General features: G+C 44.0%; 1 protein-coding gene across 1 annotated transcript in view; it reads right to left on the bottom strand.

The window, feature by feature from the left end:
- SANBR (SANT and BTB domain regulator of CSR) overlaps positions 1-26687 on the bottom strand; it is a 60184-nt gene that overhangs the window by 3935 nt on the left and 29562 nt on the right. Inside the window, exons 9-21 of the mRNA XM_084829328.1 lie at positions 23852-24012; positions 22718-22804; positions 22506-22616; positions 20552-20675; positions 20017-20169; positions 19485-19630; positions 19251-19350; positions 18136-18168; positions 11987-12086; positions 7115-7209; positions 6675-6703; positions 2576-2649; positions 2057-2145 (exon numbers count right to left, since the gene is read on the bottom strand). Coding sequence (XP_084685454.1) covers positions 2057-2145; positions 2576-2649; positions 6675-6703; positions 7115-7209; positions 11987-12086; positions 18136-18168; positions 19251-19350; positions 19485-19630; positions 20017-20169; positions 20552-20675; positions 22506-22616; positions 22718-22804; positions 23852-24012 — 1302 coding nt within the window. The remainder of the gene's footprint in view (positions 1-2056; positions 2146-2575; positions 2650-6674; positions 6704-7114; positions 7210-11986; positions 12087-18135; positions 18169-19250; positions 19351-19484; positions 19631-20016; positions 20170-20551; positions 20676-22505; positions 22617-22717; positions 22805-23851; positions 24013-26687) is intronic.

Here is a 26687-nt window from a genome sequence, read left to right as displayed (position 1 = left end):
TATATTAACATGTTGCACGCACATACACACGCTCCAACCACCCCTCAATCTATCTGGCCGTTTTCACTGCACAATCTAGTATGTGGTCCCAAAGAGATCTGGTGCCAGCGTTCACCCTGCACTGACACTAGAAAGAGGATCCATTGGAGCCAAAGGGAGGAGCAGAGAAAAGGCCATCAGCAGTGAGGGCCTTGTGTGGCATTCCATGCTTGAATACGACCTTTTTGATTATGCAAAACAGATAACTGGGGCTTGCTACATCTCAGTAGATTTTCCTGAAAACCCACCATGTTCCTATGTAAGAGGAAAGAAAAGTCTTCCTGTGTGCTGGGTCGGCAAGAAGCACCACTGCAGGGTCCCCCTTCAAACTGAGCAAAGCTTTCAATGTAGTTATTTAAAGGAGCAATCCTATGCTGCTAGACAGTGGCTAGACGGCCATAGGATATGCTGTTTTCCAGGAACTGACCTCGGAGCCTACACTCCGAGGTCAGTTCCTGGAGAACCGACCTCCCCACACTTCTGTGCTGCCTCCGAGGCACTGTGGAACATCCCCATCCTCCACACTCGTGAGAGGAGTGCAGAGTGGCTGGAAAGGGGTGTGGCTGGGGGTGTTCCGGGGTGGGGAGATTGTAAATGCCTGTATGACGCATCCTATGTGTCATACAGCACCATCCTTCCCCACTCCGTCCTCCCGCAGCTAGACAGCTGCAATTGGCTGTCTAGCCAAAAAAAGCAGGGCAGGAGAAGCATGGAGGGAACAATCCCCTCCATGCTTCTCCTGCCCTGCTTTGGATAGGCGGTCGCCTCCGAGTTCGGAGGCCACCACCTATCTAGATAGGATTGCGCCCTAAGTGTTCCTATTTTACTGCTGCAGAAGAGAGGCTGAAAGACAATATATTCTTACACGCCCACATATTTGGCACCAAGAGTTATTTTTTTTGGAAGTTGGAAGACTGCAGAATGGGAGGGTGGGAAGGGTAGCACAACTGTTTAGAAGTGCGCACAACCAACAGGTCAATAAGCTGCTGCCCAAGAAGTGACACGGTTCATTTTTGTGTCTCCTATTCTGCTTTTTGCCTGCCTATAGAAAAAGCATTGACCTCTGCTCTACTCTTATCTTGGTAGTTGGCTTGGTAGGGATCATGCAGAGAAGCGGAGCTGGCTGGACAGCTTAGTGGCTGCGAAGGAGCCAGAAGAAAAGGCACGTGGTGGAACGCAGCACAGGAGAAGCACCATCTGCTCCTCTCCCCTAGACAAACAGCAACAAAAACTGAAGGCACTCAGCCCCAGAACAAGTGAATAAAAGACGAGTGTCTTTCAACTTGTCCCACAGTATCCTTGTGGAGTTAAGGAAAAGGGCTTTTATATCTAATGACAAGGGCCAGTATCCCTCAAGTTCACATTAACAAGGGATTTGCTTTCTGACATGCCCACTGGAGGACTAGACAGGCCTTTTCCAAACTTCAAAATCGCAGAGGCATCCATTCCCACCCCTCTCAAAGTCAAGTTGGAAACCCACTTCTCTCCTACACCCAAAAAGGTTTAGACTAGGGTGAAAGAGTGAGAATTATCCATCTTCAAAAGAGTCTACATCATTGCATAGCTCCATGAGATGCTATTTCAAGCATATGCCATCAGCTGGATGGAGGCAAGCCCAGAAAAGTGATTCAAGAGGACAGACAACAGATAACCCCCTTTGTGGATGGGAAATCCTGCTCTGTGTGATTGAATGACTCAATCAGATCTAGTACAGTGATGTGGCATAATCACCACCCTAGTGGAGACTGACTGGAAGAGGGCAAGTCCAGAGCAGTGAATCATTCAGAGAGGCAGCAGCCAGCTCACAGCAGCCTTTAATTAATTTTCTCCCCCTCATGTGATACATTATTAGTTCTCCCTTGGGGCATGTTAGAGGAACCCAGCACACAGTTTAAGGATTACTGGATTAGAGTAGGACAACAGATCGTAATTTCACAGAAGCAGTGAACAGGGTCAAATACCCGGCCAAAACTAATCAGCGACATTATATTAGCGATAGCACAACAAAATGGCTCACTTCTTTGTTTTCTTTTGATTTTGTCCGGTCAAGTTCCCCCAGCCTCATTTTTATTAGGTGCCCTGTTATCTCGACCATCCTCCGCTGATCTGCAAAAAACATGGAACAGCAATACACAAACAGAGAGGCAATTCTTGTGCCACACTAATGCCACTATCAGGGGTAGAGGTAGTACAGCTTCTATCCATAGTTACTGAAGAAGGTGATTGTCACATCTGACCTACACCCTTGCTACATGAACTGAGAACCTTGCTTGCAAAGGAGCTCCGTATGTGTACATCAGATTGCACATGAGAGAGTTCAATTTACCTGGACAAGCCCTAGAGAATTATGGCAGGAGTAACATCAAGGAGGTTTATTTAATTCCATAGTTATGGGGGCAGGGGGACTATAGATTTAGTTTCTGTCTCATGGAACCCTGGCCATTTACACATTTATATAGTTGCGGACTATGGTTTTAATTAGTTCCTGTAACTAAGCTGCACAAACTAGACAAGTATTTTGAAAAGAACACCTTACCTTCTTCTCTTTGAGCATCTTGATTGAATCTAAGTGATCTGGAAGCATCCCACTTACTCTGCTGCATGCTCACACTAATTAAAGAGCAGAAAAACCACGAGAAATAAAACACAAACAAGTGATCAGCGCTATTTTGTTTTAGAGTAAGACTGGTACTGCTGGCTTTGCTCACTTGAAGCCACTTCACGATGACTCCAAAAACCTCTGGATATTGGGACAAAGGCTTGGTTCCACTGTAACACCAAAGCCATGGCTTGGTGCTACTGAAATGAGCCTCAGCTCACATGCTCTTCCCTTCCCTCACATGCTCAATTTAGTTTGCCAGCATATCCAAAACAGCAAACTATGGCTTGTGTTTTTCTCCAAGCCAGAAATGCAAGGTATCATTTGAAGCTGGCTTGCTATCCACTTCAGATGTTAATGGCAAACTATTGTTGTTGTTCAGTCGTTCAGTCGTGTCCGACTCTTCGTGACCCCATGGACCATAGCACGCCAGGCCTTCCTGTCCTGCGCTCTCTCCCGGAGCGTGCTCAAGTTCATATTCATTGCATCCGTGATGCTATCTAGCCATCTCATCCTCTGCCGTCCCCTTCTCCTTTTGCCTTCAGTCTTTCCCAGCATCAGGGTCTTTTCCAGGGAGTTTTCTCTTCGCATTAGGTGGCCAAAATATTGGAGCTTCAGCTTCAGTATCTGTCCTTCCAATGAGCACTCAGGGTTGATTTCCTTTAGGATGGACTGATTTGACCTCCTTGCAGTCCAGGGGACTCGTAAGAGTCTTCTCCAGCACCACAGTTCGAAAGCATCCATTCTTCGGCGCTCAGCCTTCCTTATAGTCCAGCTCTCACAGCCATACATTACTACTGGGAAAACCATAGCTTTGATTAGACGGACCTTTGTCGGCAAGGTGATGTCTCTGCTTCTTACTATGCTGTCTAGGTTGGCCATAGCTTTCCTCCCAAGGAGCAAGCGTCTTTTAATTTCAGGGCTACAGTCACCGTCTGCGGTGATCTTGGAGCCCAAGAAAGTAAAATCTGTCACTGCTTCCATTTCTTCCCCTTCTATATGCCAGGAAGTGATGGGGCCAGATGCCATGATCTTAGTTTTTTTAATGTTGAGTTTCAAACCAGCTTTTGCACTCTCCTCTTTCACCCTCAACAAGAGGCTCTTGAGATCCTCTTCGCTTTCTGCCATTAGGGTGGTATCGTCTGCATATCTGAGGTTGTTGATAATTCTCCCAGCAATCTTAATTCCGACCTCTGATTCATCCAACCCGGCATTTCTCATGATGTACTCTGCATATAAGTTAAATAAGCAGGGTGACAATATGCAGCCTTGTCGTACTCCTTTCCCAATTTTGAACCAATCGGTTGTTCCATGTCCGGTTCTTACTGTTGCTTCTTGACCCTCGTACAGCTTTCTCAGGAGACAGGTAAGGTGGTCTGGTACTCCCATCACTTTAAGAATTTGCCACAGTTTGTTGTGATCCACACAATCAAAGGCTTTAGCGTAGTCAATGAAGCAGAAATAGAGGTTTTTCTGGAATTCCCTTGCTTTCTGCATGATCCAGCGAATGTTGGCGATTTGACCTCTAGTTCCTCTGCCTCTTCGAAACCCCGCTTGTACTTCCGGTAGTTCTCGGTTCGCATACTGCTGAAGCCTAGCTTGTAGGATTTTGAGCATCACCTTGCTGGCATGTGAAATGAGCGCAATTGTGCGGTAGTTTGAACACTCTTTGTCGTTGCCCTTCTTTGGAATTGGAATGTAAACTGACCTTTTCCAGTCTTGTGGCCACTGTTGAGTGTTCCAGATTTGTTGGCATATTGAATGCAGCACTTTAACAGCATCATCTTTTAGGATTTTAAATAGCTCGGCTGGAATACTGTCATCTCCGCTAGCTTTGTTGTTACTAATGCTTCCTAAGGCCCACTTGACTTCACTCTCGAGGATGTCCGGCTCAAGTTCAGTGACTGCACTATCATGGTTATCAGGGACATTCAGATCTTTCCTGTATAGTTCTTCTGTGTATTCTTGCCACCTCTTCTTAATCTCATCTGCTTCTGTTAGGTCCCTGCCTTCTTTGTCCTTTATCATGCCCGTCTTTGCACAAAACGTTCCCTTGAGATCTCCAATTTTCTTGAAGAGATCTCTAGTCTTTCCCATTCTGTTGTTTTCCTCGATTTCTTTGCATTGTTCATTTAAGAAGGCCTTCTTGTCTCTCCTTGCTATTCTCTGGAACTCTGCATTCAGTTGGGTATATCTTCCCCTTTCTCCCTTGCTTTTCGCTTCCCTTCTTTCCTCAGCTACTTGTAAAGCCTCATCAGACAGCCACTTGGCTTTCTTGCATTTCTTTTTCTTTGGGATGGATTGAGTTGCTGCCTCCTGAACAATGTTACGGACCTCCGTCCAGAGTTCCTCAGGCACTCTGTCTATCAGGTCTAATCCCTGAAATCTATTCCTCACCTCCACTGTATATTCATCAGGGATATGATTTAGGTCATACCTGAACGGTTTAGTGGTTTTCCCGACGTTCTTCAATTTAAGCCGAAATTTTGCAAGAAGCAGCTCATGATCTGAGCCACAGTCAGCTCCAGGTCTTGTTTTTACTGACTGTATGGAGCTTCTCCATCTTTGGCTGCAAAGGACATAATCAATCTGATTTCGATATTGACCATCTGGTGACGTCCATGTGTAGAGTCGCCTCTTGTGCTGTTGGAAAAGAGTGTTTGCTATGATCAGCGTGTTCTCTTGGCAAAACTCTATTAGCTTTTGTCCTGCTTCATTTTGTACACCAAGGCCATGCCTGCCTGTTATCCCGGTGATTTCTTGACTTCCTACTTTAGCATTCCAATCCCCTATGATGAAGAGGACATCTTTTTTTGGTGTTAGTTCTAGAAGGTGTTGTAGGTCTTCATAGAACCGATCAACCTCAGTTTCTTCGGCATCAGTGGTTGGGGCATAGACTTGAATTACTGTGATGTTGAATGGTTTGCCTTGGATTCGTACTGAGATCATTCTATCATTTTTAAGATTGTACCCCAGTACTGCTTTTCCCACCCTTTTGTTGACTATGAGTGCTACTCCATTTCTTCTAAGGGATTCTTGCCCACAGTAGTAGATATAATGGTCACCTGAATTAAATTCGCCCATGCTTGTCCATTTTAGTTCGCTGATTCCCAAGATGTCGATGTTCAATCTTGCCATCTCATGTTTGACCACCTCCAGCTTACCTCGATTCATTGATCTGACATTCCAGGTTCCTAAACAATATTGTTCTTTACAGCATCGGATTTTCTTTTCACCACCAGACACATCCACAGCTGAGTGTCCTTTCAGGTTTGGCCCAGCCGCTTCACCCTTTCTGGCGCTACTTGGAAATACCCTCTGCTCTTCCCCAGTAGCATATTGGACACCTTCCGACCTGAGGGGCTCATCTTCTGGCATCATACCTTTTAGCCTTGTGATACGTTCCATGGGGTTTTCTTGGCAAGAATACTGGAGTGGGTTGCCATTTCCTTCTCCAGTGGACCACATTTTGTCAGAACTCTCTGCCATGACCTGTCCGTCTTGGGTGGCCCTGCACGGCATAGCTTATGGCTTCACTGAGTTACGCAAGCCCCTTCGCCACAACAAGGCAGTGATCCATGAATGGCAAACCATGAATGGCAAACTATGCTTCCTACTAAAAGGGGAGTAAGCTAATTAAGCATATTAGGGGAGGAAAGAGTGTATAATCACAAGTCTTTTTCCGGAAGCACCAAAACGATGTTTTGGCAAACCAGCCCAAAGAACGGGGAGGAGGGATCTTTTCTAGAAGCAACTTTTAATCAGCGCTGTCCTGACTACACTGGATTTCCATAGGAGAGCAGAAGGTGCGCTGACTGGAATTTATAAAAACCTAAACTGGATCTAGCGTTCAGAGGTACTCTGCTTCTGAACATGGAAGTTCAATTGAGCCATCATGCCAATAGCCATTGAGGGACCTCTATCTCCATGGTTTGGTCTAATTTTTTTTAAAAAATTACAGCCATCCAAAGGGTTCTAAATTGACATTTGCTCCCATTGTAATGGCATTTCCTCAAAAATTTAGCAGAATACTTACATAAAAGGAGATGCATCTCGAGAATTAGACTGTCAAAAGAAAGGCAGAGAGATAAAGAACAGGGTACAAGGGATAGCCTGAGATTTCTTGGATAAATTCTACTTAGAATTTGAAAGCTGCCAAACTATATAGGATTCTTCTTGAGGCATTCCCCCCCGCCCCCCAATTACAAAGGATTGTGTAGCAGTTATAAAGCCAGATCCTGAGAACAGAGGGTTGGAAGTGGATCAAGTTAGTCATGACCAATCATGACAAACTTAGTCTGGATCTACAACCTAGAGGCTCCCATCTTATGCTCCCACCTTGTGCGGTCTGATTTTCAGGAACAGGCTGAAAATCAAATTAACTGAAATTCAGGCTGTTCTCGGTAAAGTAACAAAGACCTAAGAAAAGGTACGACTTCAGTCCATTTAGGTAATACTTTAGCATCTCAGATTTACCTTCTCCAATGTCTTTTCTTTCTTTTGGACACTTGGTGAAGACACTTGTTTCTTTGGATGTTTGATAAATTTCTTTGGCCTCTCTTTTCTTCCTGCTAATTACAAACAAATCATCTATGTATAATCTTGGGCAATCCCCTCTCCCCCCTGCCCAATCACATGAATCAGACAACAGTCAATGGAAGCATACGCTTAAGTTGAGAATCTGCAATGTTTCTCTCTTGGTACAACTGCAAGAATCATAAGAATATAAGAACATGAAAAGAGCTGTGCTGTATCAGACCAAGGGTCCATCTAATCCAGCATTCTGTTCACACAGTGGCCAACCAGCTGTCAACTGGGAACCACAAGCAGGACATGAGTGCGACAGCATCCTCCTGCCCATGTTTCCCAGCAACAGGTGTACACAGGCATACTGCCTCTGATACTGAAGGTAGCAAGCCTAATAGCCATTGATAGCCAGAACTCCTTCTTCTCCAGGAGTTTCTCTAACTCCCTTTTGAAGCCATCCAAGTTGGTCATACTAGACACAGAGACAGATTTGACCCTGGCCTTTCTTGCTGGTCAAAATGAGAACAAGTCTCCACATGCACTGCAGTTCTCTACCAACTACAATGGCAAGCATTATGTTTGAGAAGGATGGCCTTCTCTCTGTCCCATCAGCCAGGACAGCTAGGCCTTCTCTGTGGTGGCCCCCACTCTGTGGAACTCCCTTCCTAGGGAACTCCGCCATGCCCCCTCTTTAATGAGCTTCCGCCACGCGTTAAAAACGTGGTTCTTCAGGCAGGCATTTGGGGTGGGTTAGGGTAATTTTAGAAATATGATGTTTTTAATGTAGAATTTTATTGTTTTAAACTGTTTTTATTGTTGTACATTGCCCAGAGTGGCTGGGTGACCAGCCAGATGGGTGATTAATAAATTTAATAAATAAATAAACAAAATTTGATTTATCACTTTTATATTTTCAGGCAGTATACATGGGTTCCCCCAGTTTATCTTCACAACAACCCTCTGAGGTAGGCTTTTGCTATTTATTTATATCCCAACTTTCTACAGAAAATGTACTCAAGGTGGCTCACAACAGTAACATAACACATTATAGAAAGATACAGTATCTAATTAAAAGCAAACTGGTACAAAACAAATCCTCGTTGTTGCTTGATAAGGCAGGCTGTGACGGGGCTGGGTTACTGCAGAATCTGGGTGGCTCTGCTGGGAAGGCTTCCCTCTTTATTTTATGTCCCCTTACCGCACTCCAGAGAGCAAGGCGACACAAGTCCTTGGACAGGTTTGTATGGGAGGAATAGTGATTCCAGAGACATCATGTCAGGCCAAGAAATAACGTGCAGTGAGAACTTCATGACTGTTTAAGAATTTGTACTCAACACACTAGCATTTGCTACAACACACTGGCATTATGTGGGCAGAAGCAAGGGATCAAGTAGTGATTTTAAAGACCTTGGGGAATAAGGAGCTCTCAGTCACTTTCTCTCAGCACCAGAGAGCAGACACTGGTAATTGTTACACCCAGGAAGATTGGCACAGTTTTCCACAAGTGTTTAGGGCAGGTGTGCATATTTTTTTCTTTATCTAAATTACTAGCCGCTGTTCAGCCTAAGCTGTCAGATCAGCTTACGGATTAAAAAATACATGCATAAACCACTGAAAAGCACAGCAGAACAGAATGCCCACATAACAGATTAACAGACTAGGGCTGGAGCCCTACACAGTTAGCTGAGGCTGAGCACCACTGAACTCCATGGGACTTGCATCTGAGTAGACATGTACAAGATGCACTGTGAAAAACCTAAAAGGCCAGGGCAAATAAAAAAGATTTCATGTGGTATCAAAGATGGCATCAGATGAACATCCTCCCTCTCCCCCACCCCAGTGGATTGAGGACTTATCCATACTCTCCACAGCAGATCGCATTTAAAAAAAAAAAAAACACCTCCAGGAGGTCACCTACTCTGCTATCTGGGCAGCATATATGGAGGCTTTTGAGTGGCTTGCCCTTGAAGAACTCAAGCCAAGACAAGGGAACAGAAAATATTTGGTTAATCTCACAATGACAGACTACTGTTACTGAATGCCCTCATTCACATGTGTCTGTGAACTTGCAAGCACGTGTACTCAATGAACCCAGAAATGTAGGGATCTTTCTCCAACCAAATGAGGAAATTAGTTGGAGAACACTGATAGCTGAAACACAGAAGTTTTACTTTGCCACAAAAGTTTGCAGAAAGATTGATTAGAACACCACCCCCTTAGCACTGGACCAGCAGACTAATAAGTGATAGAAGAAGACATGGAGGCAAGGAGTGGTAGTTGAACACATCAGGGGAGCAGAGGGAGCTATGGAAGTGATGAGGCAGGGTTTGGCGGCTGCACATAACAGGGCAAGTTCAGGTACCAGTGGCAAACAGCGGGCCACATGAGGGCCAGGATGGATTGATTTAGAGTGATTTCAGGATAAAGATAAGAAAATAAAGTCATAGCGGGTATATTTACCATGTAGAGGAAAAGGAACACAAACAGCTATACTTTTTATTGGATGTGTTTTTACGTTTTAATTATAATTCTATTAACTATCCACCTTGAGCACTATTTTTAGTGGAAAGGCACGATATAAATTTAATAAAAATAAATAAATAAAACTTCCTGGTTGGTCACAATCACTTGGAAATCCACCACAGTCACAAACTATCCCAGATTTTACCAGCCTTAGAACACAACGGGGTCATCACCTTAGTCCCGCTCAGGTGGGGCTGATACAGGCAATGATGGGAGTCTGAAGAGCTAAGCTATTCTTAAGGACCCTGGAGCCCTGTAAATGTGCAGATTGCAATTCAAATATATAATTTGGTGTGAAAAGCCCTAGGGCAAGGTATCTCCTTGGATCCTGACTACTCCAAGGAAAGCACCACAGAGAGAGGCAAGGGAGCTTAAGCAGGCAAGGAAAGGAAGCTAGTCAAGTTTGTATGTGGTCGCTCTTGGCTCGAGACCCTGAAATACCTCATCACAATGCCCTAGGCTCCCAGCTTGTCCACCGAAAAACCCAAGGAGCTTAAAGTCCATGACCTTGACAGTCTTGCTGCCCCACTGAGAGATATGGTTGTCCTGTACGTCCAAGAGGGTAGACTACAAAGACCCACAGCCCCACAAGAGTGGCTGCAAATGGAAGTGGAGGTCCTCTTCCCATATCCCTTACACCAAGCAACCAGGCTCCCAGTGGGTGGCTGGATTCAAGGGTTGTAATTGGTTTGGCCAAAAAAACAACAGAGCAATGACTCTGGGTGTTGAAAGGATGAGGCAAAAACAAAGGGTACAACAGCTTGGCTGAAGGGACTGAACTGGAACCCTCCAAAGGCTCAAGACTATTTTGGTATTACAAAAGCCATGCTTATGAGACACAGGTAGGAGGTTTTTAGAATCAAAGGGAACCAGGAAGGGTGACCTTCAAGGTGAGGATGCTTCATGATTGGGTCATAGTTCTTGACAAAGCCTGTTTAAAGTTATCCTCCAGCTGAACATCAGGAAATCTGGCTTAACATCAGGAAAAACTTCTTGGCTGTTAGAGCAGTATGACAATGGAACCGATTACCTAGGGAGGTGGTGGGCTCTCCCATACTGGAGGCATTCAAGACAAGGCTGGACAGCCATCTGTCAGGGATGCTCTGACTTGGATTCCTGCATCAAGCAGGGGGTTGGACTCGATGGTCTTGTAGGCCCCTTCCAACCCTACTATTCTATGATTCTATGATTCACTGGTTGCTTAATCAAGGTGGTAACTTGGAGATCAGGAAGGCGTTTGCGTTTGTGTGAAGTTCTCATAATTTGCATACTGAAGAGCAACTCTTTTGATTAGGATACAGCAGAGGACATGCACAGGTCAGAAACTTTAACTGCAATAAAGGCTGGCAGCATTCCACCATTAGCAGGACCCCTTTGCTCCTAGTTGCCATGCATCCCTGGCTCACGCAGCCACTCCCAGAACAAAGGACATATTGGACCTATTAGATGAGGTGCCAGGGTGATGCCAAAGTACAAACTATACCTGTACAAGAGCTGTCATGGCTGAACTTCTCTGTAACATTGTTATACACACTAATCTTCTCTAACTCCCTCAGCCTCCTTCCCCTTCCCTAGTCATTCTTTTCTGCTCCCACTGTAGACTTTGCCTGGCACAAAAGTAGTAGTAGTAGTAGTAATAATAACAACTGTGTGCTACATCACCCTGTTTTGTGCTACTCTACACCTCCCTTTATAGTTTCCCCATCAAAACCTGTCTCTATAGTTTCAACAGTCCCTGATGCTCCACAGAAAGCCCAGAATCCTGTAGGGTTAAACAAACCCTACAAGGTCCAACGGCCATAATAAAGACACATCCTTGAGAGCTTTTCTGAAATAACTCCAGTGTTACTCATCAAGAGCAGAGACAGGGCACATTAGAAGCATATGGCCATGCAGGGCTCCATGCACCACATCATCTGATTTAAGGGGTGCAGAACCCCCATGGCCAGACCCTTGGTGTGCAGCAGTCAAGCACCAGCGATCTGAGAGTTAAGCAAGCAGGCCAACACTGCACACGGAAGAACTGGTGCACGGATTAGAAGCCTTTTAAATGAGATAGGACTGTGTGGAACCACACAGTGGTTAAGAGCTTTTTCATGCTTCCCTGACTCTTGGATACATCCACCCCAACTTAATTTTTTAATTCTGTACTGCTGATGAAGCACATTTAAATCCTAGGCCGACATTGCCTTCCGACAAGCTTTGTTTTCCAACAGATTAACCTTCTCTCTTAATCACTCTTAATTCCTAATAGCTAGCAGCAAGCAACTCCAATGTCGCAGACAGGGAAGGGCATACCTGGTTTCTTGTACACTTCTTCTTCATCGCCTACTTCATCTTCGGTGACCTCAGACCCCGTGGTGTATTCATCCTCTTCAGAAAGCAGCAACTGTTGTTTCTATCATTGTCAAGGAAAAAAGTATAACAAAGACCGCTTTTCTCTTCAGGAGACCGTTCTCTCCCCCTCCAACCACAAACGCTTTAAAGCCATGACAGATAAACAAAACTGACAACTTCCCCTTTGTAGTTGGCACCTCCAGTAGTTTTTGCTGAAATATCAGCTAGTATTGCCATAATCCAGCCTTCCCTGACCTGGTGCCCTCCAGATGTTTTGGACTACAACTCCCAGTATTCACAGCCGTTGGCCATGCTGGTTGGGGCTGATGGGAGCTGAAGTTCAAAACACATGGAGGGCACTAAGTTGGGGAAGAGTGCCGTAACTGCCACGTAGGTGTCGACACTGAAAACAACAAAATCTTTCAAGCAGGGCTGAATATTTCGGAGATTTAAGTGGAGACAGCTTCAGACCCAAACTTTGACTATTATGTTATAGTTTTATTTTTCTACTGCTTTTCAGCCAGAGCCTCCCCACTCCTCTTGGGTAGTCAACACAGATATAAAATTCAAACTATACAATGTACAAAGAGTTTTGAATCCAGTCTTAGAAAATGATTATGTTTAGAATTTAGCCTGAAAATGATATATTTTGTTGATAATTTGAGGAAAGCACCAGATATGTTTAGAATTACTCTTTTCCCGCCAATATAAATCCCTCCCCCAGTGCAACAGTCAGTTGCCCTACCTTTGAGAATCTGGCTAATCCTATTTATTTTATATCCCATTCCACCACAAAGCATATTCAATGTTTTTATGTTTTTATTTTTATACAATTAAGAGAGGGAGGGGTGATGCTCATAGAAATAGAACTCTCCAACGATACCAATTAATACCATCTACCTATAGCTGTGGTGAGCCTCAAGTTTTCACATTCCCGGCTCTCCTTCTGGTACATGCCAGAGGAGATCAGAAGCATTCAGTTCCCCATTACGTCCACACTTGCAGAACTCTGGTTAGTGAAGAAGCCAGGATAATTAAACATAGTTTGATCCTGGCTTGTGTGAATTTAAGACATAGCTGGAAGTGGTTGCTTCTGATTCCTTTCTCTGGTGTGTGCCAGACAAAAGGAGTGTGTGTATGTATTGTGTGTGTGTGTGCGTGTGGTGGGGGTGTGCTGGGGATGGGCAAGAATTTTGGTTAATTTTTTGGAATAAGAAGTTACCAAAATTCACAGCTGTCTTCATGAATGGGATGCAAAGAACTTGAATGGGGGAGAAAGTGAAACTGAGAATTTGCCCATTCCCAGGAAATGCACAAGCCCAAGGGTCACTATACTAGTGCACATAATGCTAAAATATGGTTTAGGCTTTTGTCTGAACCAGCCCCAAATCCTTTTAAGCTGGTTTCAAGGCTATCCCCATGTCTTTTGACATTCCAGGCAAAAGGAATCTTCACCTCACAAAAACAGATGGCTCTGCTGGATCAGACCAAAAGTTTCACCTAGTAATACATCCCATTTCTCAATGGCCAAATTTGAAAATCGTCTGCCCTGGCACCCACCCTTTCTCAACTTCGCAGCTTCGAATCAACAAGCATCCACCATTTCTCAGCTGTATACCTTTGTAGCTGCACCTCTGCACTCTCAAGCTCGACTACTTAAAGTGAGAGGCAGAGATGTGGAACTGAAGGCAATGAGTTACTTCCCGGCAGACATGTTTGCCCCTTTGCTCCCCCCTCGCCCTCAGCTATTTTGCCTTCCACCAATCAGCATGGCTTCCACCAGCCCGCTTCTTCGTGCCTCCATAACTGCGGAGCTGCGAAGGAGGAGGGGCATCACTAACGCCGCTGCGATTGCAATCTGAGGAAGGGACAGACAGCTCAACCCCCCGCAGTGAACCCAAAGCAAGTGAAAACTTCACAGCAAATGGACTCTGAGAAAACCTGGATTTCTCCACGAAAACCATGATTGGGCTGCGAAGTGGGGACTGTGTCATCTGTTGAAGGCAAAGATCTTCCCTTTGAAGCAGCACTGGGGCAAATGGCTCATGTAGATGGGGCCTGGGAGTGCAGACTCTGGTCTCATCCATTGGCTGGAGCACCGAGAGGTATTGAGGGGCTGCATCTCCTGCCTCCCGGGAAGAACATCATCACAGGGGGGAGACCAACTTAGCCCAATACATCAGTCAGAGATGTATTTGCTTTCCTTCCCCTCCTTCCTCCCAATCCCTTTTCCTTTTGTGTGGTGTCTTTTAGATTGTAAGCCTGAGGGCAGGGACTGTCTTAATATTAACCTTTGTAAGCCACTCTGGGAGCCTTTTTCTGCTGAAGAGTGGGGTAAAAATGCCCTAAATAAATAAAACTGCACTGTTAACTTCCTTCGACAGCAGAAACTGCCCATTTATTTCTACCTGCTGCTTTCTAATCTTCAACCAGATACTAATCCAGAAGAAGACCTTTCCACTTATCCTGCAATTGCTACCTCCTTATGAATGCCTACAGTTAAGGATGGGGGATAAAGTTGTTCAGTTGCTAATTTCACACTTTTGAAACAATATGTGAACTGAAACTCAGTCATCCTTCAAAATTCATACTTTTCTGAATTTTGCAGTTGAGTTCTCCAATCAAAAAATGCACACAAAAATGTGTTTATTAGGTACAGGCACGCATAAAAATGCATATATTAGAGAAAACAATATAAAAATGCATTAGATTAAAAAATGTCTTGCAAGAAAATCTGTGCATTAGGCAAAAGTGTGTATAAAAATGCATGTATTAGAAGAAATGCACACAAAGACGCATATGAATTTCATACAAACTTTTTCCTCAATTTTCATATAAATTTTTTTCTCAAAGTGCAGGACAATCCGAACTTAACACAGGACAACTGAGAGAAACCAGAATTGACAGATTTTCCTACCCCTACCTATGGCTAAATAATTTAATAAAGCCCCTGGCACAGACCTCACAGCAAAGTGAAAACTGATTTAGTTAACTACTTGCGCCATAGAGAATGAATATGAAAAGAGAAAAAACTTGGCTAGACATCCCCATTTGCTATATGGAACCCAGGAGAATGCCACCTTGTTAAATGGCCTTCTATACACTGCCTTGGAGTTGTCTTCCAAGTACTGTGTCCAGTTCTGGTCACCACACTTTAAGAAGGATGCAGACAAACTGGAGAGGGTTCAGAGGAGGGCAACGAAGATAATCAGGGGACTGGAAACAAAACCCTATGAGGAGAGACTGAAAGACCTGGGCATGTTTAGCCTTGAGAAGAGAAGACTGAGATAGGATAGCGCTCTTCAAGTACTTGAAAGGTTGTCACAGAGAGGAAGGCCAGGATCTCTTCTTGATCATCCCAGAGTGCAGGACACAGCATAATGGGCTCAAGTTACAGGAGTCCATTATTCCTGGTTACAGGAGCCCATTACAGGATTCCAGCTGAACATGAGGTTCCAGCTGAACATCAGGAAAAACTTCCTGACTGTTAGAGCAATACGATAATGGAACGAATTACCTAGGGAGGTAGTGGGCTCTCCCACACTGGAGGCATTCTAGATGAAGATGAACAGCCATCTATCATGGAGAAATAAGCTGAAGCTGAACCCTGACAAGACCGAGGTACTTTTGGTGGGAGACAAGAGGAGGCTGGGGGATGTTGACCTGGTGTTGAATGGGGTACAGCTACCCTTGAAAGACCAGGTCCGCAGACTGGGGGTCATTTTGGACTCCCAGCTGTCCATGGAGGCTCAGGTGTCAGCTGTGAGCCAGACAGCACTGTATCAACTCCATCTGATACGGCGGCTGCGCCCCTTCCTTCCCGACCATCTGCTCCCATCGGTAGTACATGCCCTGGTCTCCTCACGTTTAGACTACTGTAATGCGCTCTACATGGGGTTACCCTTGAAGACGGTTTAGAAGCTGCAGCTGGTACAGAACGCGGCGGCTCACCTGATTAAAGGCAACCGCTGGCGAGATCACATCACTCCAGTGCTGAAGGAGTTGCACTGGTTACCAGTTGTTTTCCGGGCCAAATTCAAGGTGTTGGTTTTGACCTTTAAAACCCTATATGGTTCTGGCCCAGCCTATCTTAAGGAGCGCCTCCAGCAACACCAGACAGGCTGCTTAACAAGATCAGCCTCGGTTGGCCTTCTCTCTGTCCCATCAGCCAGGACAGCTAGACTGGTGGGGACGAGGGAGAGGGCCTTGTCTGTGGTGGCCCCCACTCTGTGGAACTCCCTCCCTAGGGAACTCCGCCATGCCCCCTCTTTAATGAGCTTCCGTCGTGCATTAAAAACGTGGTTGTTCAGGCAGGCATTTGGGGTGGGTTATGGTATTTTAGAAAACATTTTATTGTAGAATTTTATTGTTTTAAACTGTTTTATTATATGCTGTACATCGCCCAGAGTGGCTGGGTGACCAGCCAGATGGGCGATTAATAAATTTAATAATAATAATAATTAAAAAAAAATCCAGGAGAAATACCAAGCTATATACCTGGTCTTTCAGAGGGAGTCCAATCCTGTGCAAGACCGGTTACACACCTCCATCCGGATCAATGAGTTTCCCTACCCAAAGTACCTCCACCTTACCTGGATTAAGCTTTAATTTGCTCATCCCCAAAAGTGCCTCTAGATACCTGTTCCAGACTTCCACAGCCTCCCTGTGTTTTGTAGGTGGGAGTGAGAAGTAGAGCTGCAAAAATCTCCTGACTGTTAGAGCAATACGACAATGGAACCAATTACCTAGGGAGGTGATGGGCTCTCCTACACTGCAGGCATTCAAGATGAGGCTGGACAGCCATCTGTCAGGGATGCTTTGACTTGGATTCCTGCACTGAGCAGGGGGTTGGACTGAGTGGTCTTATAGGCCCCTTCCAACCCTACTATTCTATGATTCTAATCTGTGTACTGATATACTAGTCTTCCCCCACCTGGTGCCCTCCAGCTGTTTCGGACTTCCACTCCCATCAGCCCCAACCAGTATGGCCAATGACTGGGAATGCTGGGAGTTGCAGTCCAAAACATCTGGAGGGCATCAGGTTGGGGAAGGGTGCTTTAGCTCAAAGCTCTGGATTTTTTCGACTTAGCAGTTTCATGTAGATGTTAAAAAGCATTGGTGACAAGAGGGAACCCTGAGTCACCACAAAAGCCAATGGCCATGAGACTGAGCAGGAGTCCCGCAGCACCACATTCTGGGTCCCACTTTACAAAAAGGACTAGAGCCACCTCAACACCATATCTCCCAGTCCCAGCTTAGCTGTGTGACTAAGAAGTGTACCATTGCCAGCGGTACTGAAGGCTACAGACATGTACAGAGGAAGTGACAGGCTTGTACTCTACTAGTCCATTCCACGGAATAAGTAATTCACCAGGGCAACTAAAGCCATTTCTGTCCGAAAACCATACCAGACTGGATCCAAGTAATTGGTATCATACAATGCTAACTGGCATTGAGAAGCATTCTGTAATATTATAACAAAATTTGATATTGCTAGTGCAATATTATAGATTTGACTCTATTAATCTGTAGTAGCTGCCGCTTCTGTAGCCTCAGCTATCTCCTCATCCTAAACATGGCAAAGGTAGCAGCTTAACTTGCTTTCCTATCAGGTAAAGGGTTGGGGAAACTGTTTACACTACCTTTTAAGTCTTGTCAAGGTTGCACCAGCCTCCAGTAGTCCCTGAAAACCCCATGATGCCTCACATGGATGCTAGATGGGACTATAACCTATGCTACCATATCCTCCCAATGGCACACAAGTTCATCAATCACTCGTCTATGTTCTTCTCCAGAGCTCAGAGTAGCTTAAAGTGTGGTTTTGGGAATCTCTCATGTATGAGGATAGACATTCAAGAGGAGAGCCACACTGTGCCTTCATACTATTAGCTCAATCCTTGTATGACAGTTATGCATCGCATTGGTTGAGAAGAAGCACCTACAATGGTTGGGGACAGTACCTCTGGGACCCAAACACACCTGATCATATGAGCTGCTGTGCCAGAAGTGGCCAAAGAACTGCATAATCTAACACAAGTGAATAATATACAGAACATTTAAAATGCAAAAAGTATCATCCCATGGAACAGGGATAACTGGGGTAAACATACCAGCTGGAGGGTCCAGTTTTTCAGAGAAAGGAACTGGAGAAGACAAAGAAAACCAAAATGGGCAGAAGTGAGTATCAGGGAGTGTGGCAGGGTTACTGGCAGCATTTCTTATGGCACCACTTTGTGCATAGAGAGGCACCCTCCTGCCCCAAGGGCAACAACAGGAGGCTTGAATGCTTGAATTTAAGTATAAATGATATTTCTGGGGAGTGCTAGCATATTCAATTGTTGCTTAAGACCCAAACTGACCATCTGCCACTAACTGTTCTTTAAAGCTCCATCCTGAGCCGGTCACTTGGCACATGAATCATGCAGTTGTGTGTAGGAATCGGACATAGGATACACAAGGGAGTGATGTGCCCCAAACTTCACCCCACCATCTCTGACTTTACCAACCCATTGGTATTGAAATCCAGTTTGCAGCTGGGACAATACCGACAGAGTGTTCACATGTAACACCAAACCATGGTTTGATATTTCATGAACGAGCCCTGTGCTCTAATGTGCCCTCTACCCTTTCCCCACTTCCCTTAAGACAGTCCACTTTATCCATCAGTCTGTCTGTCTTGTTTATGTATCTAAAATTATGTTTAGGCTGCCTTTAAGGGTGGAACCCTCTCAGGGCAGTGTACTTCCACATGTAATGGCAAATGATGGTTTCAATACATCTCAATCAGCAAACCATGGTTTCTTTGAAAGCAAGTGGAGTGTGAGGGGGAGGGAGTGAAGGAGCCCAGGGCTCAGTCATGGAACACAAAGTCATGATTTGGTATTACATGTGAACCAATGTGCTCAGGAGACGGATTGGAGCCTCAGAATTTTTTCCAGATTGGAAGTATTTCGGAATAGATTTACATTTCTGTAAAGGAACATGTGTGGTTTCAGTTGGAAAACACACACGGAGATCTGCTTAAGGAAGCCCACATCCTACTTGTGTATCTTCCATTAGGACACAACATTTCCCAGATATATTTATTCCCCCATGGACACAATTCCAATGCTCTTCTTTTAAAGGAAACATCATGTCTGAACTGGTTCCACACGATATTCCAATCCATAAGACATAGCAAGCTATGTGAAAATAAAGAAGAGAGGAAGGAAAAATAATTACTCACAGCATTAATTTCTCCCGTTTTAGGGCCCCATGGTGAATTTGGTTCCAACAGCACATCGCATTCAATCCCCTTCTCATCACTCAGTCCAATTCCAGAATCGCTTGAAAGAAAAAGTGTTTGGGTAGATTATGGGTGCTAACATTATGGATTCCAGAGAAGCCTGTTCAACTGGTGGCATCTCTGTCTGGGAATTATTTTACCCAGAGAAACACTAATATATACCTGTTTCCTCACCTGTTTTGGTCTTTTGAAAAAGGCACAACAATGACATTTCTGTGCTGAGTCAGATCATTCAGTATTTTAGCAGTCTGATAGGGCACAGCATCCCCACCTTCGCCTCCAGCAGGCAAGCCAATCACATGGTCCCTTACTTTGCATCCCTTCCATTAAAAAAAAAGGCAAAGTGATGCCAGATTAGATGGGCTAGTTGCTTAATGGAGACATAATCACAAACAATGGTTTGCAAACCCACTTCTAACCATGGTTTCAGATTCTAATTTGTGGCTCATCCTAGTTTGGGTATTTGGATTCAATGCCCAATTATGATTAAGTGTTACATCTGCACAGGGTCAGAGTGAAGCTAGTTTGCATACTGCATGGGCACCATACAATTTTACTGGACCTACTCCAGCTCATTCAATTATACAGTGGGAATCAAAGCACCAGGGTGTGGGAGAAACGCCCTCACACTTTTGCTGGGTATAAACGTGGCTCAGCATTAACGAGAAGGAGCAGTGAGATTCTCAGTTCTCTTGGAAATACGTACTTTGGGAAGGGGAGCGGGATCAAACCTAAGAACCTTTTGGTTACAGCAGGGATATACTCCAGTGCCAGTAGAACCAAGAGCACTTGCCACGCCTGGGTAGAGAACCGGTTGAGGGTGGTATTGGCAATGTGAGAATTCAGTGCACAGGAAAGTCTGCAAGGGAGAGACAGTAACAGCAAATGTTACCACCACCACCCCGCCCAAGGTCGATCTTTCCTAGTTTTAAAAAAAGAAATAAAATATTTAATGCCAGAACATAGTGATGTCTCATAGCAAGTGATTGCACCCAGGAGATTGCACATGTTGTAGCTCTTAGACATTGAAGAGAATGCTATACTGATAAGACTGAAGTCTTGGGTGATCCATTCTAAAGCATTCTTAGAACAGTTCACCAAATTAACTCATCAAAGATTATATATCTATTACTTCATCCCTACCTGAATGTCTGAAAACTTAGTTTTACACAATGTGAAAACTGCTACCTTATAAGCTGTAGGACAGTCAAGTGTGTGCAGAGGGCCCCCAAAATACTCACTTGATTACACCTTGAACAGGTCAGCCAATTGGTAGTTCCCCAAAGGCGCCAGTATACATCTCGCCAAGATTTTAATTCTTCAAAAAGACTTAGTAAGTACTCATGGATATCCCAAGATTTATCTCTGTACACAGAGAGGAACAAGTGGTCAGGTAGATCAGAGAGAAAGATACTAGTTCTCAATTCCCACAGGTAACTTCTGTACAGAAAATTAGTTCTCCCACCTTTCCTCTCACTGACAAAGTTACAACGTGTAGAAGGGATGCAAAAGGGCGCAATCCTATCAGGATGCCTGTCAGCCTCTGAACTCAGAAGCTGATGGGCATCCTACGCAGAGCAGGAGGAGTATGCAGGCGATCTTCGCCTCTGTGCTCCCCTCACTCTGCATGTTTGCTTTTCCCCCATCTAAGCTGGGGCTCTGCAGAGTGGGAGGGAAGGAAGGAGGCTGGGGAGGCCAGAGTAGGCTTCATAAGCTGGCCTCCTCAGTCCCTCCCCTCCCTGCTCACAGAACTGCCCCCTTCCCCTCCTCCTCAAGGTTGCTTTTGCGAGCTCAGATAGGCAGCTAGCATGGTTCTCTCCACGTCACCTGCGAGGGGGAAGGAAGCCCAAACTCCTGCCTCTGAGGTCAGAGTGCAGGAATCCAAAATATCCTATGGCCTCCCAGATGCTGTCTAGGGGCCATAGGATTGCTCCCTCCAGGAGATATGATAGTGCTCTTCAAGTACTTGAACGGTTGTCACAAAGAGGAAGGCCAGGATCTCTTCTTGATCAGTCCAGAGTGCAGGACACAGAAGAACGGGCTCAAGTTCAGGAAGCCAGATTCCACTGAACATCAGGAAAAACTTCCTGACTATTAGAGCAATACGACAATGGAACCAATTGCCTAGGGAGGTGGTGGGCTCTCCCACACTGGAGGCGTTCAAGATAAAATTGGACAGCCATCTGTCAGGGATGCTTTGACTTGGATTCCTGCACTGAGCAGGGGGTTGGACTCGATGGTCTTATAGGCCTCTTACAACCCTACTATTCTATGATTTTAATTAGTTATGCTGCTGAATTAAATTCAAGGCAGTTTTTTTTTAAAGAAAAGATTACATTATACCAAGAAAACCCTTGTAAGTACCATCTTCAAAGAGGCACTCCTTCCTGGATGAGAGAAAGGAGAACGCCTTTTCCAAGATGATGTTTGCTGCAGCACATGGATGCATCACTTAAGAAAAAAAAAGTATGCTTCTGTTCTCTGAACTATGTCTTTTTCTCATATTCAAATTATTTTTTGGACTTACTAATATTTATGTAATCATGGGACAGCCCGAGTTTTTTTAAAGCATATACTTTAAAAACATACATATATTGTAAAACATGGGTAGCAAAATTGAAAACCATGGTGGGCCATATTTTATGGAACCAAACTATTGAAAACATTGGATCCTGCCCATCCAATTATGTTAGCAAACGGTGCTTAAAAAGAACTGTGGTGGCTGTTCCATCACTAAGAAACTCCTTCCCTTTCCTGTTTAGGTTGACTTTTGGAGACTAGCATTAAACCTGCTAGAGAGCTGGGAATGTTACATTCCTAGCCATTTTAATGGGATATTTTACACAGACTTTAAAAATCATTTCTACCAAATCCACATTTTTAGAATCAGACTAAATATTCGAACAACAAAAATTATACTGCTGACATCATAAGTTTATAATGATTGTTGTGGCGTTGGTACTACTGATCTGCAAAACGTATTTTGCTAATTAAACTCTTCATAACACTTAGCCATAGGATACATTTTTAAGTCATTCTTCCCTAGTGGACTGAGCACTGGGTTGAGACTTTGAAAACCTGGAACAATAGACAGGGAGCTCAGTTTATAACTGAAAAACCTGCCAGGGCACATATTAAAAAGGTTCTACAGGCACACCCTGTAAAAGTGTTATTACAACATGATTTATAAAGCACCTTATGTGGATATAGATAATATTGCCATGCTGATCTACATTGATCTTTCCAGGAACACATGGGACTCTTCTTTCAGTGTCCTTAATAAGAATTTTCTTACATAAACAGCACCTGTTCAAGAACAAAGTTATCCGGTGAGACTGGCATCGTAGATTCACAGTGAAAAAAGAAGTATGTGCCAAGGTAAGACAAATAAGACAATTGTTCTGTACCTGTACAGGGTTGCTGCACTTCCCTGAGAATCGGGGTTCTGATACTCTGGATCAAATAATCGCTCTATCTTCTTACAGAAAAGTTTGCTGTCAGTGGCAAGTAAAGACTAATTATAAAATTGAGCTACCAACTAAACCACTTGTAAACTAATTTTTTGTTGGCTGAACAGACATGTGGTGTCAACAACTCTCTTTGCAAGCTGCAGCGAGACATTTTTAAAAAGGGTCAGACTCCACAACCATTCTGGGCTACTACGCTGTCAGTGCTTAATCCCCGTTACTAGATGACCTGAGTGACATAGGTCACACTGCCTTTCTAAACCAAGAGAGATGAGTAGATGGTTGTGGGTGCTGGCTGGTATCCAAAGAGCTACTTTGGGTGTGCCCCAAAGCTTGGGAAAACAGAAATATAGAAGAAAATGCCCAACAGAATGTAAAAAAACCAAGTCCTATCACAAGCTGATTTCGAAAGTCCCCTGTGTCGAAAGTGGTTTATTAGAGGCTGCTGTCTGTGAAACTCAAGCCACTTGGGCATGCAGAAACAGTCTCATCTGTTTTTTAAACCTGGTCAAATGTTTCATATTTTTCACATATATAATGAGAAAAAAATTAAAATCTGCCTATCCTGTGCCCAGCTGGTAAGAAAAACAAAACAAAATGCCCCACCGACACTTTCCCTACTAGGAAAACAAGCTATTAATGGTTGTTGAAGCCATGAAACTATTACAACAGAAGCAAGGAAATAAGCAAGAATGCCGTATTGTAATTCAGTATATCCGAGTTCTCAGAAAATAGAAGAAACAGACATCTTAATACATGAATAGATTACGCATCACGGCATTACCAAGGCCTGGACCTATCTGGCCATTGTTCTACACATTTATGCCAGAAAAACTGTAAGTCTTAAGAATTTATCCAGTTTTTGTCACCCTGCTGCTGCCCAAACCTGGTGGGTTCTAGGATCTTAAAATTAACTTATCAAACACTGCAAGAAAATTCAAAATTCACATTTGTATCACCAGTTAGTCATACTAATTGATTAAATGGTCTTTGCTCTGATCTGGATGATGCTATGGAAAGGCAAAAGGACAGATTATTGTTGTTATATTAAGATACTACGTTTTTTTCAAGTACCTCTTAAATTTATCTCTCTTGTCCTTCACTTCTTCCAGTTCATTATGTGTGAAAAGATCTGCTATGCGAGTTAAGAGATTAGCGTTGATGCAATTCATGTTGCATGGTGTGGCTACGATAGCGCTCATATTCTTGTGGCAATACTTAATACATTTTTCCACCTAGGAAAACAGATAAATATGGATGTGATCCACCTATTAGTCATACACAAATATCTTGCGGTGTTGTTAGAATGTTATTTTCTAAGAAGAGCTTCAGGTTGATCTAAAGTTTGTAATGCAATGGTTGAGAAAGTTAAGAGACCAATGCTGTGGTCCCTAAACAGCATCTGGGGTGCCACAGTATGCTGTGGATCTCCTCCTTCATGCCTATAGACAGAAGCAGAAAGTTTCTCTTATGAGGTTGCAACTGCAGCCTCGTAAGAGAAGTCGAAGAGGAAGAAAAGGGGGCATGCTGGTGGGAGGGGAGGGGATACATATAATCCCCTCCCTGACTTACAGAAAGTGAAGTCAGCTATACGGGCTCAGAGGCCCGTCTAGGTGCTTTTTGCAATTTAAACAGAGGAAAGTAGATGAGATCACCTCCATCCTCCTCTCACCCTGCCTGTCTCTTGCAGGCTGGGCATAGGATAGGCTGAGGGCTCTGAACTCAGAGCCCTCTGTCTTTTGAGAGCGCAACCTGCAGGATTGTGCTCTTAAGACAATCACGTATGCTTACTATTAAGGTACAGAACACAAACATAAATGCTTACTACATATTAAGGTTAGGGTGGAGAACCTTTTTTCTGTTAAGGGCTGCATTCCCTCAGGGGTAATCTGTTGGAGCCTGCATGCTGATGGCAGGCAAGACCACTCCCTTATTTTTATTTATTTATTTATTTAAATTATGTATAGGCCACCTTTCAGGGCAGAAGCCCTCTCAAGGCAGTGTACAGCACTAAACGCATATAACAAAATTCATACTAAAAAAGATGCGATAATAAAAGCAGCAAAAGTTCCACAACACAACAAACATCAGCATAAGCCAGAACTTACAACACAACTGCAGCTGTAACCTAGACTGATAAAACATAATCAGGGGAAGGCCAGAGTAAAGATGTCCTCAGGGCCTTCTTAAAAGAATGCAACAATGGGGTCTGGTGAAACTCTGATGGCAACTTATTCCAGAGGTGTGGGGTCACTGCAGAAAAGGTCCTCCCTTGAATACCCACCTACCTAACTGCCCTCACAGATGGGCAAGTGAAAAGGGCACCTCTTGCTTATCTTAAAGTGTGGGCAGCCTGATTAGGGTGAAGGCAGTCGTTCAAGTAATTTGGTCCCAAACTGTTTCAAGGCTTTAAACGTCGAAACCAGCACTTTAAATTGGGCTCAGAAACATATTGGTAACCAGTGCAGCTGGCGCACTATAGGCATTACATGATCTGTTCACCTTGCAATCCCGTTCCCTTCTCCTCCCTCTCTCTCCTTCCTCTCCCTCCAAGAACTTACAGAGGGCTTTTGAAATTAGACTGAAGATTGTAGATTGCCTTCCCCTGTACTAAGGAACAGTATCGAATGGTTCAGTTGCAACACATACGCAACAGGAAATAAGATTCTGCATTACCTTTAATTAAAATTGGCAGAGCCACTTGCTTGAGAATAGTGACTCCTTCCTGGTAATGGTTAGCCAGACCCACTATTTAGGAGTGTGGTTTGGCATATGCATATGTGCAGACTGGTGGAGTTTTTGTACTTCCTACAAAGCTGGAGATTGGCCTAGACTAAAGCCCAAATAATCCAATGTTCTTCTTTTATCAAAGCAATATACATATTAGCCAAGTGAACCTGAATACTGGTTCAGTAGATTTTGTATTAACCCATCCTGGTTACATAACATGCATGCAGTCTGGCATCATACAATCCCGTTTGAGCAGACATAAAGTCATCTACTTTGTACCACATCCAGACACTATACAAGTTATTCAGTTCACATTCAACAATGGGCCCATTTACACATTTGTAAATTAATGCATAGGGGAGACAGGAGGCTGCATGTAAAGAGCTACTCATCTGGTCATTTGTGGTGAATAAAACACTACCTGGTAAGGATTGCATTCATTCTTCACTCCCACTGACGTGTTATGTCAAGCAATGCAGGAAAGGTGTGAGAGGAGACAGAAAACAGATGCTACCTGGCACAGCTTGTCTTTGCCACTAAACATTCAGTAAGCATACATTTACTAATATGGGAATAGGCGATTAGCATCTTCCTTGGACTCTTAAGCATACATTGATCTTAACTGTAACGTTGTTGACTGCTGCACCTGGCTCTTCTTATTCTATTTATTTAGATATTTATACCATTGCTTTTTAAGGTAAAAATGCCTTCATAAAAGGCCTCACAATTTAGCTAAGCTACTATAAACAGAACTTTTAAAAATATATTTTTAAAAAACTTTAAAAAGCACAATTCCCTGAACCTCTGCTAGATCTATGACTAATATTCTAGTACATGAATGAATATGTTAGAGAAGTCTGGGAGTTGAGGGAACCTGGTTTCAGTGAAAAGAAATTTGGACCAGATCACCTTTTGAGATTGTCTGAAGGAGCTTAACATGGTGTGATCCAGATATGCCATCACTGGGAACGTGGCATCCGTACCTACTCCACCAGTTGGTGTCTTCCATGGCCATGAGATATAGCCGTTGTTACCTCAGTGTGTGGACCAGGAGTCCTTGACAAGCCAGTAAAGCCGTCCTTGGCAGTCAGAACACTGTAGCTGACTGCCAGGACCACATGATCCAGCTCACCCCTCTTTTTGCTGTACTTGGGCTTGTAGCAAATAACTACAAAAGTTG

The sequence above is a fragment of the Heloderma suspectum genome, chromosome 1 (assembly GCF_057233095.1).
Source record: "Heloderma suspectum isolate Gila_16-S chromosome 1, 16-S_ref, whole genome shotgun sequence".
NCBI classification, from domain to species: domain Eukaryota; kingdom Metazoa; phylum Chordata; class Lepidosauria; order Squamata; family Helodermatidae; genus Heloderma; species Heloderma suspectum.
Note: the sequence above shows the minus strand (reverse complement) of the source record. Positions and strands in the feature narration are given on the sequence as shown.